This window comes from Carcharodon carcharias, chromosome 3 (genome assembly GCF_017639515.1).
Source record: "Carcharodon carcharias isolate sCarCar2 chromosome 3, sCarCar2.pri, whole genome shotgun sequence".
NCBI classification, from domain to species: domain Eukaryota; kingdom Metazoa; phylum Chordata; class Chondrichthyes; order Lamniformes; family Lamnidae; genus Carcharodon; species Carcharodon carcharias.
The window spans coordinates 1,057,057-1,074,729 of record NC_054469.1 but is presented as its reverse complement, the minus strand read 5'-3'; the positions used below and the strand labels follow the sequence as shown (position 1 = coordinate 1,074,729).

The following is a 17,673-nucleotide window of genomic DNA, read 5'->3' as shown; positions in this document are numbered from 1 at the left end:
GTGCTGACTGGCTAAATTGTTCTTCCGGGGGTTGGCACAGAAACAATGGGCTGAATGGCCTCCTTCTGTACTCTAGCCATTCTCTGATTCATCAAGGTTTGGACTGATGGTAAATTCCACCAAAAATTTCTTTATTCAGGTTAATGACTTCAACGATCCCAACAGGGAGAGCAGACCTTCTCGAACTCACACACTGACTCCATACACATTCCTTTATGACTCCCTCGTGCTCCTTATGTTCCCTCTCCCTCTCTATCTCCTCCTCTTTCTAGCCCTCTGTCCCTTCTCTCCCTCTGTAGCCCCTCATATCTTATTTACCCTTGATTTACATGTTTCTCCCACTCCCTGATTCCTCTAACCAGTACTCACTGTTGAATTCCTCCCACTCCCAGCTTTTATTCGCAGCTTCAGGTTTCAATAACGCTTCATATGGAACTTGGTTCACCAGGTCACACAACTTCCTCAGGATCAGGCTGAGTGTTGCCATTTCCATGGTGACTGGTCAGACGATAAGCATTACCTCAATCGAAATGCTGGACTGGATTAACAAGGCTACGGGGAGCAAGTGGGGCAGTGAGATTTGTCTGGGATTGATACAGGGCTATGGGGAGAGAGCGGGGCAGCGGGATTAGTTTGGGGATTGATACAGGGCTATGGGGAGAGAGTGGGGCAGTGGGATTAGTTTGGGGATTGATACAGGGCTATGGGGAGAGAGTGGGGCAGCGGGATTAGTTTGGGGATTGATACAGGGCTATGGGGAGAGAGTGGGGCAGTGGGATTAGTTTGGGGATTGATACAGGGCTATGGGGAGAGAGTGGGGCAGTGGGATGAGTTTGGGATTGATACAGGGCTATGGGGAGAGATTAGGGCAGTGGGATTAGTTTGGGATTGATACAGGGCTATGGGGAGAGATTAGGGCAGTGGGATTAGTTTGGGATTGATACAGGGCTATGGGGAGAGAGCGGGGCAGTGGGATTAGTTTGGGGATTGATACAGGGCTATGGGGAGAGATTAGGGCAGAGGGATTAGTTTGGGATTGATACAGGGCTATGGGGAGAGATTAGGGCAGTGGGATTAGTTTGGGATTATACAGGGCTATGGGGAGAGAGTGGGGCAGTGGGATTAGTTTGGGGATTGATACAGGGCTATGGGGAGAGATTAGGGCAGAGGGATTAGTTTGGGATTGATACAGGGCTATGGGGAGAGATTAGGGCAGTGGGATTAGTTTGGGATTATACAGGGCTATGGGGAGAGAGCGGGGCAGTGGGATTAGTTTGGGGACTGATACAGGGCTATGGGGAGAGAGTGGGGCAGTGGGATTAGTTTGAGATTGATACTGGGCTATGGGGAGAGAGCGGGGCAGTGGGATTAGTTTGGGATTGATACAGGTCTATGGGGAGAGAACGGGGCAGTGGGATTAGTTTGAGATTGATACTGGGCTATGGGGAGAGAGCGGGGCAGTGGGATTAGTTTGGGGATTGATACAGGTCTATGGGGAGAGAACGGGGCAGTGGGATTAGTTTGAGATTGATACTGGGCTATGGGGAGAGAGTGGGGCAGTGGGATTAGCTTGAGATTGATACTGGGCTATGGGGAGAGAGCGGGGCAGTGGGATTAGTTTGGGGATTGATACAGGTCTATGGGGAGAGAGTGGGGCAGTGAGATTAGTTTGGGATTGATACAGGTCTATGGGGAGAGAGTGGGACAGTGGGATTAGTTTGGGATTGATACAGGTCTATGGGGAGAGAGTGGGGCAGTGAGATTAGTTTGGGATTGATACAGGGCTATGGGGAGAGAGTGGGACAGTGAGATTAGTTTGGGATTGATACAGGTCTATGGGGAGAGAGTGGGGCAGTGGGATTAGTTTGGGATTGATACAGGTCTATGGGGAGAGAGTGGGACAGTGGGATTAGTTTGGGATTGATACAGGTCTATGGGGAGAGAGTGGGACAGTGGGATTAGTTTGGGGATTGATACTGGGCCATGGGGAGAGAGCGGGACAGTGGGATTAGTTTGGGAATGAGTGAACAAGGGTCCAGCAGACACAGTGGGCTGAATGGTGTGGTTTTATTGAAAGGTTGTAGACTTTTGAAACTCCTCTGAATAAAGCACAAATTGATTTTTTTAGAACATGTACACAAAGCAAACTTTACTCTTGTTACAGGTTCCCTCATGTCCACACATGGAGGGAGCAAAGCACACCTCTGCAACCATTTTCCAAAAATTCCAGGACAGCTGACTTAAATCCAAACCTTTCAAACTCGCTGCGGAGAACACGCTCCCGCTCCAGAATTGAGACATGCAACTTCCCCCATTCCTTCTCCACATCAATGGGGTGGTAGCCTGCAGGAACCTTCAAGTGACCCTCCTGCACAGCACCCTGCAACACACACAAAGAGTTAGAGCTACTGAGACAGAGAGTTAGAGTCACTAAGACACAGGCAGAGTTAGAGTTACTGAGACACAGGCAGAGGTAGAGTTACTGAGACACAGGCAGAGGTAGAGTTACTGACACACAGACAGTTACTGACACACAGACAGTTACAGTTATTGACACACAGACAGTTACTGACACACAGACAGTTAGTTACTGACACACAGACAGTTACAGTTACTGACACACAGACAGTTACAGTTACTGACACACAGACAGTTACAGTTACTGACACACAGACAGTTAGTTACTGACACACAGACAGTTACAGTTACTGACACACAGACAGTTACAGTTACTGACACACAGACAGTTAGTTACTGACACACAGACAGTTAGTTACTGACACACAGACAGTTAGTTACTGACACACAGACAGTTAGTTACTGACACACAGTTAGTTACTGACATACAGACAGTTAGTTACTGACACACAGACAGGTAGTTACTGACACACAGACAGGTAGTTACTGACACACAGACAGGTAGTTACTGACACACAGACAGGTAGTTACTGACACACAGACAGGTAGTTACTGACACACAGACAGAGTTACAGTTGCTGACACACAGACAGAGTTACAGTTAAAGACACAGAGTTACAGTTAAAGACACACAGACAGAGTTACATTTGCTGACACACAGACAGAGTTACATTTGCTGACACACAGGCAGAGTTACAGTTGCTGACACACAGGCAGAGTTACAGTTGCTGACACACAGGCAGAGTTACAGTTGCTGACACACAGGCAGAGTTACAGTTGCTGATACACAGACAGAGTTACAGTTGCTGACACACAGACAGAGTTACAGTTGCTAACACACAGGCAGAGTTACAGTTACTGACACACAGGCAGAGTTACAGTTACTGACACACAGGCAGAGTTACAGTTACTGACACACAGGCAGAGTTACAGTTGCTGACACACAGGCAGAGTTAGAGTTGCTGACACAGACAGAGTTACAGTTACTGACACACAGAGTTACAGTTACTGACACACAGACGGAGTTACAGTTAGTGATACAGACAGAGTTACAGTTATTGACACACAGGCAGAGTTAGTTACTGACATGAAGAGGGTTACAGTTACTGACACACAGAGTTACAGTTACTGACACACAGATGGAGTTACAGTTGCTGACACACAGACAGAGTTACAGTTGCTGACACACAGACAGAGTTACAGTTGCTGACACACAGACAGAGTTACAGTTAAAGACACACGGAGTTACAGTTAAAGACACACAGAGTTACAGTTAAAGACACACAGAGTTACAGTTAAAGACACACAGAGTTACAGTTAAAGACACACAGAGTTACAGTTAAAGACACACAGACAGAGTTACAGTTGCTGACACACAGGCAGAGTTACAGTTGCTGACACACAGGCAGAGTTACAGTTGCTGACACACAGGCAGAGTTACAATTACTGACACACAGGCAGAGTTACAGTTACTGACACACAGGCAGAGTTACAGTTGCTGACACACAGGCAGAGTTACAGTTGCTGACACACAGGCAGAGTTACAGTTGCTGACACACAGGCAGAGTTACAGTTGCTGACACACAGGCAGAGTTACAGTTGCTGACACACAGGCAGAGTTACAGTTGCTGACACACAGGCAGAGTTACAGTTGCTGACACACAGGCAGAGTTACAGTTGCTGACACACAGGCAGAGTTACAGTTGCTGACACACAGGCAGAGTTACAGTTGCTGACACACAGGCAGAGTTACAGTTGCTGACACACAGGCAGAGTTACAGTTGCTGACACACAGGCAGAGTTACAGTTGCTGACACACAGGCAGAGTTACAGTTGCTGACACACAGGCAGAGTTACAGTTGCTGACACAGACAGAGTTAGAGTTGCTGACACAGACAGAGTTAGAGTTGCTGACACAGACAGAGTTACAGTTACTGACACAGACAGAGTTACAGTTACTGACACAGACAGAGTTACAGTTACTGACACAGACAGAGTTACAGTTACTGACACACAGACAGAGTTACAGTTAGTGATACAGACGGAGTTACAGTTAGTGATACAGACGGAGTTACAGTTAGTGGCACACAGATGGAGTTACAGTTAGTGGCACACAGATGGAGTTACAGTTAGTGGCACACAGATGGAGTTACAGTTAGTGGCACACAGATGGAGTTACAGTTAGTGGCACACAGACAGGGTTAGTTGCCAACACAGATATACTTACAATAACTGACTGGTCACCCTAATGAAGATAATGGAAAGACTCACCTCCAGATTTTTGAATAGAGTCTTGCTGCGGTTTTTCTCAATCTCTCTACTGGGCAGGTCTGATTCTTTAAATTTCAGGAACTGTCGCCATAGAACCTGTGACAATCACAGTGAATTAACTTGTCAGGCCGACACCACACAGATGTTAACAGGAACCGGGATCGGGTACGGATATTAACAAACACTGGGATCAGTTACTGTTCCTGTTAGAGGAATGATACAGGCTCAGGGTGAACTCTGTACTGCTTTTTCAGAATCTCAGAATCTTTCCTCACCTCCATCTCCTCGAAATTCCCTGGAAATTTCCTCTCTTCAAACATAGTGATGTGATGGCGAATCCACTGGAGGAGCAGTGTCACCATCTCATAATACTCCTGCCACCTCAGCTCGATCTCCTGTAGTTACAGAACAGTGAGCAGTGAATTAGGCAGCAGTGCAGGTATAACCACCATAAACACTCAGCAGCACAACAGATCCACTGCATAGATACCAGCACCGCAACATCTCCACTGCATGGGTACCAGCAACACAACAGCTCCACTGCATGGATACCAGCACCACAACATCTCCACTGCATGGGTACCAGCAACACAACAGCTCCACTGCATGGATACCAGCAACGCAGCAGCTCCACTGCATGGATATCAGCGATGCAACAGCTCCACTGCATGGGTACCAGCAACACAACAGCTCCACTGCATAGATACCAGCAACGCAGCAGCTCCACTGCATGGATACCAGCAACGTAACAGCTCCAATGCATGGGTAACAGCAACACAACAGCTCCACTGCATAGATACCAGCAACACAACAGCTCCACTGCATGGATACCATCAACGCAGCAGCTCCACTGCATGGATATCAGCGATGCAACAGCTCCACTGCATGGGTAACAGCAACACAACAGCTCCACTGCATAGATACCAGCAACGCAGCAGCTCCATTGCATGGATACCAGCAACGTAACAGCTCCACTGCATGGGTAACAGCAACACAACAGCTCCACTGCATAGATACCAGCAACACAACAGCTCCACTGCATGGGTACCAGCAACACAACAGCTCCACTGCATGGGTACCAGCAACACAACAGCTCCACTGCATGGATACCAGCAACGCAGCAGCTCCATTGCATGGATACCAGCAACGTAACAGCTCCACTGCATGGGTAACAGCAACACAACAGCTCCACTGCATGGATACCAGCAACGCAGCAGCTCCACGGCATGGATATCAGCAACACAACAGCTCCACTGCATGGATATCAGAAAAGCAACAGCTCCACTGCATGGATACCAGCAACGCAGCAGCTCCACTGCATGGATATCAGTGATGCAACAGCTCCACTGCATGGGTAACAGCAACACAACAGCTCCACTGCATAGATACCAGCAACGCAGCAGCTCAATTGCATGGATACCAGCAACGTAACAGCTCAATTGCATGGATACCAGCAATGTAACAGCTCCACTACATGGGTAACAGCAACACAACAGCTCCAGTGCATAGATACCAGCAATGCAGCAGCTCCACGGCATGGATATCAGCGATGCAGCAGCTCCACGGCATGGATACCAGCAACACAACAGCTCCACTGCATGGGTACCAGCAACACAACAGCTCCACTGCATGGGTACCAGCAACACAACAGCTCAACTGAATGGATACCAGCAACGCAGCAGCTCCATTGCATGGATACCAGCAATGTAACAGCTCCACTGCATGGATACCAGCAACACAACAGCTCCATTGCATGGATACCAGCAACACAACAGCTCCACTGCATGGATATCAGAAAAGCAACAGCTCCACTGCATGGATACCAGCAACGCAGCAGCTCCACTGCATGGATATCAGCGATGCAACAGCTCCACTGCATGGGTAACAGCAACACAACAGCTCCACTGCATAGATACCAGCAACGCAGCAGCTCAATTGCATGGATACCAGCAACGTAACAGCTCAATTGCATGGATACCAGCAACGTAACAGCTCCACTACATGGGTAACAGCAACACAACAGCTCCAGTGCATAGATACCAGCAATGCAGCAGCTCCACGGCATGGATATCAGCGATGCAGCAGCTCCATGGCATGGATACCAGCAACACAACAGCTCCACTGCATGGGTACCAGCAACACAACAGCTCCATTGCATGGATACCAGCAACACAACAGCTCCACTGCATGGACACCAGCAACGCAGCAGCTCCACGGCATGCATATCAGCAACACAACAGCTCCACTGCATGGATATCAGCAAAGCAACAGCTCCACTGCATGGATACCAGCAACGCAGCAGCTCCACTGCATGGATATCAGCGATGCAACAGCTCCACTGCATGGATATCAGCGATGCAACAGCTCCACTGCATGGATATCAGCGATGCAACAGCTCCACTGCATGGATATCAGCGATGCAACAGCTCCACTGCAAGGGTAACAGCAATGCAACAGCTCCACTGCATGGATATCAGCAACGCAACAGCTCCATTGCATGGATACCAGCAACGTAACAGCTCCACTGCATGGATACTAGCAACACAACAGCCGAGCATGTCCACAATAAATGCGGTACGACTGTTCATGTTTCTCAAACTATTTCCTATTAAGTCAGAAGAAGTTTATTCAGCCCCGCATGTCTGTGCTGGCTGTCCTAAGGAGCAATTCACACACTGCTACTCCCATGGCCTCTCTATACATCCCTGCACATTCCTCCCTTTCAGCTATTTAGAAAATTTGGAACGCTTACGGCACAGAAAGAGGCCACTCTGCCCATCCTGTCTGAAAAACAAGCTGAAAACGAGCCCCCCAGTTGAATCCCACTTCCCAGCACTCGGTCCGTGGCCCTGCAGGTTACAGCGCTTGAGGTGCATATCGAGACACCTTTTAAATGAGTTGAGGGTTTCTGCCTCTACTTCCCTTTCAGGTAGCGAGTTCCAGACCCTCACAACCCTCTGGGTGAAAAATATTTTCCTCATCTCCCCTCTAATGTTTCCAGCAGTCCAGTGACAATACTGCTACCTCCTCCCCGAATACCCTGTCCAATGGTATAACTACTGTTAGGGAGTCTATAAACTCCTCCCACTGGTGTTTTCCAACTCTTGCTATTCCTCATTTCTACCCATACTGATTCTATTTCATGATCTTCAGAGGCCAGATCCTTTCTCACTAATGTCCTTATGTCACCCTTTCCTAGCAGGGATACCCTTCCTCCTTTTCCATTCTCTGTCTTTCTGAAATATTGTGTAACCTGGAATATTTAATTCACATCCTTGATCACCTTGTAACCATGTCTCTGTAATGGGGATTAGATCAAAACCATTTAATTCTACTAGTTCATCTATCTTATTGCGGATGCTTCATGTATTCAGATAAAGAACCTTTAATTTCATTATTTAACTTCTATTCCGTGTAATGGCCTTATTCGCTGATGTTAATGTCAAACTCTCTGTCCCTTCCTGACCTACTGTTTGTCTTTACCCACACTGCTATGATGTTCGGATATCTCGACCTTTCTCTATGGATTTCTCAATCTCCCTTCACCCAAACCCCCACCCCCTCCCGCCCTGTCAGTTTAAAGCTCTCTCCCCCTAGTTATACGATTGGCCAGACCACTGTCTCAACCCAGTTCAGGTGCAGCCCATCCCAGTGGAATAGCTCACTCTTCCCTGACACCAGTGACCCATGATTTGAAACCCCTTCTTCCCACACCACTCCATGAGCCACGGGTTTAATTCTCTAATCTGCCTGACCCGATGCCAATTGGCGTGTGCCTCAGATAACAATCCATGGATGATTCCCTTTGATGTTTTGCATTTTTGTTTGGACCCTAACTCCTCAAATCCTCGTCAGTAGAACCAGGAATGGTGTTCTGCTATGGCATTGGTTCCCGTGTGGACCAAGACAACTGATCCTCCCCCTCCCACTCCAAGATCCTCTCTAACCACAAGGAGATGCCCTTAACCCTGGCACCAGGCAGGCAACACAACCTTCAGAGCTCCTGGGTGTGGCTGCAGAGAACAGTATCTATCCCCCTGACTATACTGTCTCCTATCACTGCCACATTCCTCTTTACTCTCCCCACTTGAATGGCATCAATCACCATGGTGCCATGGTCAGTCCTTCACCTCATCCACACAGGTAGCAAGCACCTCATACCCTGCTGGACAAAGTCAGGGGCTGAGGCTCCTCCATCACCTCATGCTGATTCCCCTTACCTGCCTGGCAGAGGTAGATAGATTCTTGATTAACAAGGGGGTGAAAGGTTATTGGGGGTAGGCAGGAATGTGAGGTTGAAGTTGCAATCAAATCAGCCATGATCTTATTGAATTACGGAGCAGGCTCGAGGGGCTGAGTGGCCTACTCCTGCTCCTAGTTCATATGTTCGTATGTAACTAAGGAGAGAGTAGGGCCCATAATAGGCCAAAAGGAGGCAGAGGATGTGGGTGTGGTTTTTAATGAATACTTTGTGTCTGTCTTCACAAAAGAGGGGGCAATGTAGATATTGTGGTTAAGGAGGAGGAGTGTGAGGTATTGGATGTGATAAACACAGGGAGAGAGGAAGTATGAAGGGGATTAACATCCTTGAAAGTGGATAAACACCAGGACCGGATGAAATGTACCCCAGGCTGTTCAAAGAAGCCAGGGAGGAAATTGAGGAGGGTCTGACCATCGTTTTCCAATCCTCACTGGATACGGGTGAGGTGCCAGAGGATTGGAGGTCTGCTAACGTTGTACTTTTGTTTAAAAGGGGAGTGAGGGATAGACCGAATAATTACAGGTCAGTCAGTCTGGCCTCAGTAGTGGACAAGTTATTGGAATCAATTCTGAGGGACAGAATGAACTGTCACTTGGAGAGACACAGATTAATCAGGGACAGTCAGCGTAAATTGGTTAAGGGGAGGTGGTGTCTGACTAATCTGATTGAATTTTTTGAGGAGGTAACAAGGAGGATTGATGAGGGTAGTGTAGTTGATGTGGTCTACATGGTTTTTAACAAGGCTTTGATAAGGGAATCAAGGGTTCTACCACATGCCGACTGGTTAAAAAAAAAGCCCATGGGATCCAGGGGAATGTAACAAACTGGATACAAAATTGGCTCAGTGGCAGGAAACAAAAGGTAATTTTGATGGGTGTTTTTGTGACTGGAAGACTGTTTCCAGTGGGGTTCCACAGGGCTCAGTACCAGGTCCCCTGCTTTTTGTGATGTATATTAATGATTTGGATGTAGATGTGGAGGGAATGATCAAGAGGTTTGCAGATGAAACAAAAATTGGCCGTGTCGTAGATAATGAGGAGAGTTGGTGTAGACTTCAGGAAGATATCAATGGATTGGTCAGGTGGGCTGAAATGGAATTCAACCCAGTGAAGTATGTTTGGAGAGGTCAAACAAGGCAAAGGTATATTCCCTTGAAGGGAAGAGATAGGACAAATAAATCTAGAACACCTGGATGACGAGAGAGATAGGGGTGAAGATGAAAAGGAAGAAGTATAAGTATGACAGATGTCAGGTAGAAAATACAATATAACTTGTATAAGGCACTAGTTCGGCCTCATCTGGAGTACTGCGTCCAGTTCTGGGTGCCATACTTGAGAAAGGATGTGAAGGCATCGGAGAGAGTACAGAGGAGATTCACAAGAATGATTCCAGGGATAAACAACTGTAGCTGTGGGGATACATTGGAGAGTTTGGGACTATTTTCCTGGGAGAAAAGAAGGCTGAGAGGAGACTTAGACCATAAGATGTAGGAGCAGAAGGAGGCCATTTGGCCCATCGAGTCTGCTCCGCCATTCAATGAGATCATGGCTGATCTGATAATCCTCAACTCCACTTTGCTGCATTTTCCCCATAACTCTTGATTCTCTTACTGATTAAAAATCTGTCTATCTCAGCCTTGAATATATTTAATGACCCAGCCTCTACAGCTCTCTGCGGTAAAGATTTCCACAGATTCGCCACCTTCAGAAGAAATTCCTCCTCATCTCTGTTTTAAATGGGTGCCCCCTTACTCTGAGATGATGCCCTCTGATCCTAGACTCTCCCACAAGGGGAAACAACCTCTCAGCATCTACTCTGTCAAGCCCCCTAAGAATCTTATATGTTTCAATAAAGTCACCTCTCATTCTTCTAAACTCCAATGAGTACAGGCCCAACCTACTCAACCACCTCATAAGAAAAATCCCTCCATACCCGGGATCAGCCTAGTGAAGCTTCTCTGGACTGCCTCCAATGCCAGTGTATCTTTCCTTAGATAAGGGGACCAAAATTGTTCACAGTATTCTAGGTGTGGTCTAACTAGTGCCTTGTGCAGTTTTAGTAAGACTTCCCTATATTTATACTCCATTCCCTTTGAAATAAAGGCCAACATTCCATTTGCCTTCCCTATTACCTGTTGATCTTGTATGTTAGCTTTTTGGGATTCACAAGGACCCCCAAATCCCTCTGTGCTGCAGCTTTCTGCAGTCTTTCTCCAATTAAATAATATTCAGCTCCTCTATTCTTCCTGCCAAAGTGCATAACCTCACATTTTCCCACATTATATTCCATCTGCCAAGTTTTTTCCCACTCACCTAACCTGTCTGTATCCCTCTGTAGACTCCTTGTGTCACCCTCACCACTTGCCTTCCTACCTATTTTTGTATCATCCACAAACTTGGCAATAGTGCATTCATTTCTCTCATCCAAGTCATTAATATATATTGTAAATACTTGTGGCCCCAGCACTGATCCCTGTGGCACTGCCATCCTGAAAATTCCATCCTTATCCCAACTCTCTGTCTTCTATTAGTTAATCAATCCTCTATCCATGCTAATACACTACCTCTAACACCATGGGCTCTTATCTTATTAAGTAGCCTTATGAGCAGTATCTTATCAAATGCCTTTTGAAAATCCAAATATATTACATCTACTGGTTCCCCTTTATCTATCCTGCTTGTTATCTCCTCAAAGAGTTCTAATAAATTTGTCAGGCATGATTTCCCCTTCATGAAGCCATGCTGACTCTGCTTGATTATATTCTGCATTTCTAAATGCTCTACTATTACGTCCTTTATAATAAACTCTTAACATTTTCCCAATGACAGGTGTTAAGCTAACTGGCCTATAGTTACCTGTTTTTGTCTCCCTCTCTTTTTGAGTAAAGGTTTCCAATCCAAAGAACAAAGAAAAGTACAGCACAGGAACAGGCCTTCGGCCCTCCAAACCTGCGTTGATCATATTACCCGTCAACTAAAACATTTTGCACTTCTGGGGTCCGTATCCCTCTATTCTCATCCTATTCATGTATTTGTCAAGCTGCCTCTTAAACACCACTATCGTACCTGCTTCCACCACCTCCTCTGGCAGCGAATTCCAGACACTCACTACCCTCTGCGTAAAAAACTTGCCCCGCACATCTCCTCTATGGTTTTCTCCTCTCACCTTAAATCTATGTCCCCTAGTAATTGACTCTTCCACCCTGGGAAAAAGCTTCTGACTATCTACTCTGTCCATGCCACTCATAATTTTGTAAACTTCTATCAAGTCGCCCCTCAATCTCCGTCGCTCTGGTGAGAACAATCTGAGTTTCTCCAACCTCTCCTCATAGCTAATAACCTCCAGACCAGGCAGCATCCTGGTAAACCTCCTCTGCACCCTCTCCAATGCCTTCATATCCTTCTGGTAATGTGGTGACCAGAATTGCACACAATATTCCAAGTGTGGCCTACCCAAGGTTCTATACAGCTGCAGCATGACTTCCCAGCTTTTATACTCAATACCCCTGCCAATGAAGGCAAGCATGTCATATGCCTTCCTGACCACCTTATCTACCTGCGTTGCCACTTTCAGTGACCTGTGGACCTGGACACCCAGATCCCGCTGCCCGTCGATGCACTTAAGGGTTCTGCCATTTACTGTGTAATTCCTGCCTGTATTAGACCTTCCAAAATGCATTACCTCGCATTTGTCCAGATTAAACTCCATCTGCCATTTCTCCGCCCAAGTCTCCAACCGATCTATATCCCATTGTATCCTTTGACAATCCTCTTCACTATCTGCAACTCCTCCAACCTTGATGTCGTCTGCAAACTTACTAATTAGCCCAGTTACATTTTCCTCCAAATCATTTATGTATAATACAAACAGCAAAGGTTCCAGCACTGATCCCTGAGGAACTCCACTAGTCACAGCTCTCCATTCAGAAAAGCACCCTTCCACTGCTACCCTCTGACTTCTATGACCAAGCCAATTCTGTATCCATCTTGCCAGCTCATCTCTGATCCCGTGCGACTTTACCTTCTGAATCCTTTGGAACTTTTCCAGAATCTAAAGATTCTCAGAAGATTACTACCAGTGCATCTTATTGAAATGTACTAAATTCTGAGGGGTTTGACAGGGTAGACGCTGACAGATCGTTTCACTGGTCAGGGAATCTAAAACATGGGGACACAGTCTCAGGATTAGGGGCCAATCATTTAGGACTGAGATGAAGAGAGATTACTTCACTCAAAGGGTTTTGAATTTTGGGGATTCTCTATCCCAGAGGATTGTGGATGCTCTATCGTTGAATACATTTAAGGCTGGGATAGGCAGGTTTTTGGTGCCTCGGGGAATCGAAGGATATAGGGAGTGGGCAGGAAAATGGAGTTGAAGCCCAAGGTCAACAATTATGGCATTGAATGGTGGAGCAGACTCGATGGGCCGAATGGTCTACTCCTCCTTTTTCTGGTGTTCCTGAGCTGACTGGTACGAACGTACAAATTAGGAGCAGGATAGGCCACTCAGCCCCTCGAGCCTGCTCTGCCAATCAATAAGATCATGACTGATCTGAGTGTAACCTCAACCCCACATTCCTGCCCACCCTGAGAACCTTTCACCCCCCTTGTTAATCGAGAAACTATCTCACTCTGCCTTAAAAATATTCAAAGACTCTGCTTCCACTGCCTTTTGAGGAAGAGAGTTCCAAAGACTCTCAACCCTCAGAGAGAAAAAAAATTCTCCACATCTCTGTCTTTAATGAGTGACCCATATTTTTAAACAGTGACCCCTAGTTCTAGATTCTCCCACAAGAGGAAACACCCTCCCCACACCCACCCTGTCCAGACCCCTCAGGATCTTATAGGTTTCAGTCAAGTCACCTCTTACTCTACTAAACTCCAGCGGATACAAGCCTAACCTGTCCAGCCTTTCCTCATAAGACAACTCACCCATTCCTGGTATTAGTCCAGTAAACCTTCTCTGAACTGCTTCTAACATATTTACTTTTTCTTTAAATAAGGAGACCAATACTGTACACAGAGCTCCAGATGTGGTCTCACCAGTGCCCTGTATAACTGAAGCATAACCTCCCTACTTTTGTATTCAATTCCCCTCACAATAAACGACAACATTCTATTAGCTTCCCTAATTACCTGCTGTACCTGCACACTAACCTTTTATCCTTTAATCTGAAGTACTTACATTGGCTCGGACTCCAGCCTCCACGTTAGGAACCCTGGGCAGAGCATCATACAGAGAGGACACGTATGTGATGATGGATTTCTCATCAGGATGGGGCACATCTACGTCTAAAACAGCAAAGAAATGGGTCAGCAATCAGGGGGAGAGCCAGTGGAGGGGGCAGGGAGTGGTTCAGGAAAGAGAGCAAGGTGGGAAGAGCTAGAGGGGGGGTAGGAAGTGAGAGAGAGCCAGGGGAGATGGGGGGTGCGTGGGGGGATTTTAGGGAGGGAACAGGGGAGAAAAGGAGGAGAAAAGGGAGGTGGGGACAGCACCAGAACAGGGATGAGCTGCTGTCAGGAAATTGGGGGGCAGGGGATGGGAGGGCAGTGGAAGAGATGGGTGCGGAGTCAGGGAGCGTTCAGGGGAGAGAATATGGGGAGAATAAGGGGAGATAAGCAAAGAAGAGATGGGGCGCCTGGGGTAGGGGTAGGGCCAGACAGGCTCCAGGGCATTATGGCAACAATTTGCAGGTAGCTCCGAGGCTAGCAGAGTCTTTGACTGATTTTACCTTCAGGGTCAAGCAGCCTGGTGACCCCCAGCTCCCGCTCAGCGATGGTGAATGCTTGTTCCAGGTTCTCCTGGTTTTTCTGTCGATAAACCTTGTTCATGTCGATCAAAACTGGCCTAAAGAGAAAACACTAACTTTACACACAAAACGGTAATGTGCTTGTGTAACAATGAGAGGAGAAAAGGTGAGGGAGGGAGTAAAGGAGAGAGTGAGAGAGAAGAATGGGAGACGAGAAAGAGAGTGAGCAAAGGGAGAGAAGGGAGTGAGAGATGGAGAGAACGAAGGAGGGAGAGCAGAAGGGCACACGGATACGAGACTACACTGAGTGAGATGTAGATTGAGTGAGGAACTGGGAATTTGGTTCAGGTGGGAAGTTCTGATTCGCTTTTATTAACTTTAAATTTAGATTAAGAGTTAGGTTTTTACTTTCAAACATTGTCAATTGAATAGCTGAATTAAACAGGGAGCTGCCTAAAGTGGCAGTTATTGCTGAAAGTACTTGCCCCCATTGAGTGATAATTACTGTAGCTGAAAGCTGAGCTAGCTAGTGAGCCATTTGAGGCTTTATATACAAGCAGAGGTTTTGAGCCCACATGCAGAAAGGGGCACGTGGACACGAGATTACACTGATTGAGAGAGGAGTTGGGAATTTGGTTCAGGTGGGAATTCAGTGCATAGGGCAAAGAGATGCTCCACCTACTACTTTTTTCTATCTCCAGTAGTTGATGAGATTGCTTCCTTGTCTCCAAGCTAGGTGAGTGAAACATTCTATTATATTAATTTAGCTGTGTAAATTATGAACTAATTCACTAATAAAGTAAATTCAGCAGTGTGTAATAGTAAGGTATATTAGTTTTGGTAAGCTTTTTTTAAGCAGTAGCAAGGTTAAGTAATAAAGGAATGGCAGACAGCTCCAACCTTGAGAATGCAAGTCCTGTGCAATGTGGGAAGTCCAGGACGCTTCCCGAGTCCTGCATAACCACTTGTGCAGGAAGTGTCGTCAGTTGCAGCAAGTTCAGCTCTGGGTTTTGGAACTTGAGCAGCAGCTGATGTCAATTTAGTCCATCCGTGAGGTCGAGAGCTACATGAATAGCATATTTATAGAAGTGGTTGCTCCACAGATTAAGAGTGTGCAGACAGAGAGGCAAAGGGTGACCACCATACAGTCAAAAATGACAGGAGTCCCCTGAGTGCACCCCACTCTCCAACCAGTATTCAGGTCTGTGGAGTGAAGGCAGAGCCCAGTCCATGACACCATGAGTGGGTCAGCTCCATGGAATGTGAGCTTCACTGGCAAGGCCAGCATTTATTGCCCATCCCTAGTTGCCCTTGAGAAGGTGGTGGTGAGCTGCCTTCTTGAACCGCTGCAGTCCATGTGGTGTAGGTACACCCACAGTGCTGTTAGGGAAGGAGTTCCAGGATTTTGACCCAGCGACAGTGAAGGAACGGTGATACATTTCCAAGTCAGGATGGTGAGTGACTTGGAGGGGAACTTCCAGGTGGTGGTGTTCCCATGTGTCTGCTGGCCTTGTTCTTCTAGATGGTAGTGGTAACGGTTTGGAAGGTGCTGCTGAAGGAGCCTTGGTGAGTTCTGCAGTGCATCTTGTAGATGATACACACTGCTGTCACTGTGCATCTGTGGTGGAGGGAGTGAATGTTTGTGGGTGTGGTGCCAATCAAGTGGGCTGCTTCGTCCTGGCCGGTGTCAAGCTTCTTGAGTGTTCTGGGAGCTGCACTCATCCAGGCAAGTGGGGAGTATTCCATCACACTCCTGATTTGTGTCTCATAAGTGGTAGTCAGGCTTTGGGGAGTCAGGAGGTGAGTTACTCGCTGCATGATTCCTAGCCTCTGACCTATTCTTGTAGCCACAGTATTTATATGGCTAGTCCAGTTCAGTTTCTGGTCAATGGTAACCCCCAGGATGTTGATAGTGGGGGATTCAGTGATAGTAATGCCATTGAACATCAAAGGGCGATGGTTGGATTCTCTCTTGTTGGAGATGGTCATTGCCTGACACTTGTGTGGTGTGAATGTTACTTGCCACTTGTCAGCCCAAGTCTGGATATTGTCCAGGTCTTGCTGCATTTGGACATGGCCTGCTTCAGTATCTGAGGAGTCGCGAATGGTGCTGAACATTGTGCAATCATCAGCGAACATCCCCACTTCTGACCTTATGATGGAAGGAAGGTCATTGATGAAGCAGCTGAAGATGGTTGGGCCAAGGACACTACCCTGAGGAACTCCTGCAGTGATGTCCTGGAGCTGAGATGACTGACCTCCAACAACCACAACCATCTTCCTTTGTGCTCGGTATGACTCTAACCAGCGGAGAGTTTTCCCCCTGATTCCCATTGAGTCCAGTTTTGCTGGGGCTCCTTGATGCCACACTCGGTCAAATGCTGCCTTGTTATCAAGGGCAGTCACTCTCACCTCACCTCGGGAGTTCAGCCATTTTGTCCATGTTTGAACCAAGGGTGTAATGAGGTCAGGAGCTGAGTGGCCCTGGCAGAATCCAAACCACCCCCCATCCCCCAGATCAATTATCCCCTCAGATCAATTACCCCCTGCCCTCTCAGACCAATTGCTCACACCCCTTTAGCTCAGTTACACCCACCTACTCAGATCAATTACCCCATGACTCACTCAGATCCATCAATTACCCCGATCCCCTCAAATCAATTGCCCCCAATCCTTCAGATCAATTGTCGCTGGGACAATATCCTGGAACTCCCTCCCTAACAGCACTGTGGGTGTACCTACACCACATGGACTGCAGCGGTTCAAGAAGGCAGCTCACCACCACCTTCTCAAGGGCAACTAGGGATGGACAATAAATGCTGGCCCAGCCAGCGAAGCTCACATCCCATGAATGAATTTTTAAAAATTACCCTCATCCCCGAGATCAAATATTCCCTTACCCTTCAGATCAATTAACCCGATCCACTCAGACCCATCAATTACCCCCACTGCCCACATACACAATCACTCAACC

At 47.1% G+C, this 17,673-nt stretch overlaps 1 protein-coding gene across 8 annotated transcripts in view; it reads right to left on the bottom strand.

Annotated features, from left to right (window-relative positions):
• Positions 1–17,673, bottom strand: part of LOC121275851 (plectin-like) — a 253,127-nt gene that overhangs the window by 99,182 nt on the left and 136,272 nt on the right. For all 8 annotated transcript variants that reach the window (XM_041183572.1, XM_041183574.1, XM_041183576.1 and 5 more), the window contains 5 exons: positions 14,682–14,797; positions 14,135–14,241; positions 4,965–5,084; positions 4,690–4,785; positions 2,253–2,380 (listed from right to left, as the gene is read on the bottom strand). In XM_041183572.1, the coding sequence (XP_041039506.1) occupies positions 2,253–2,380; positions 4,690–4,785; positions 4,965–5,084; positions 14,135–14,241; positions 14,682–14,797 (567 nt within the window). The remainder of the gene's footprint in view (positions 1–2,252; positions 2,381–4,689; positions 4,786–4,964; positions 5,085–14,134; positions 14,242–14,681; positions 14,798–17,673) is intronic.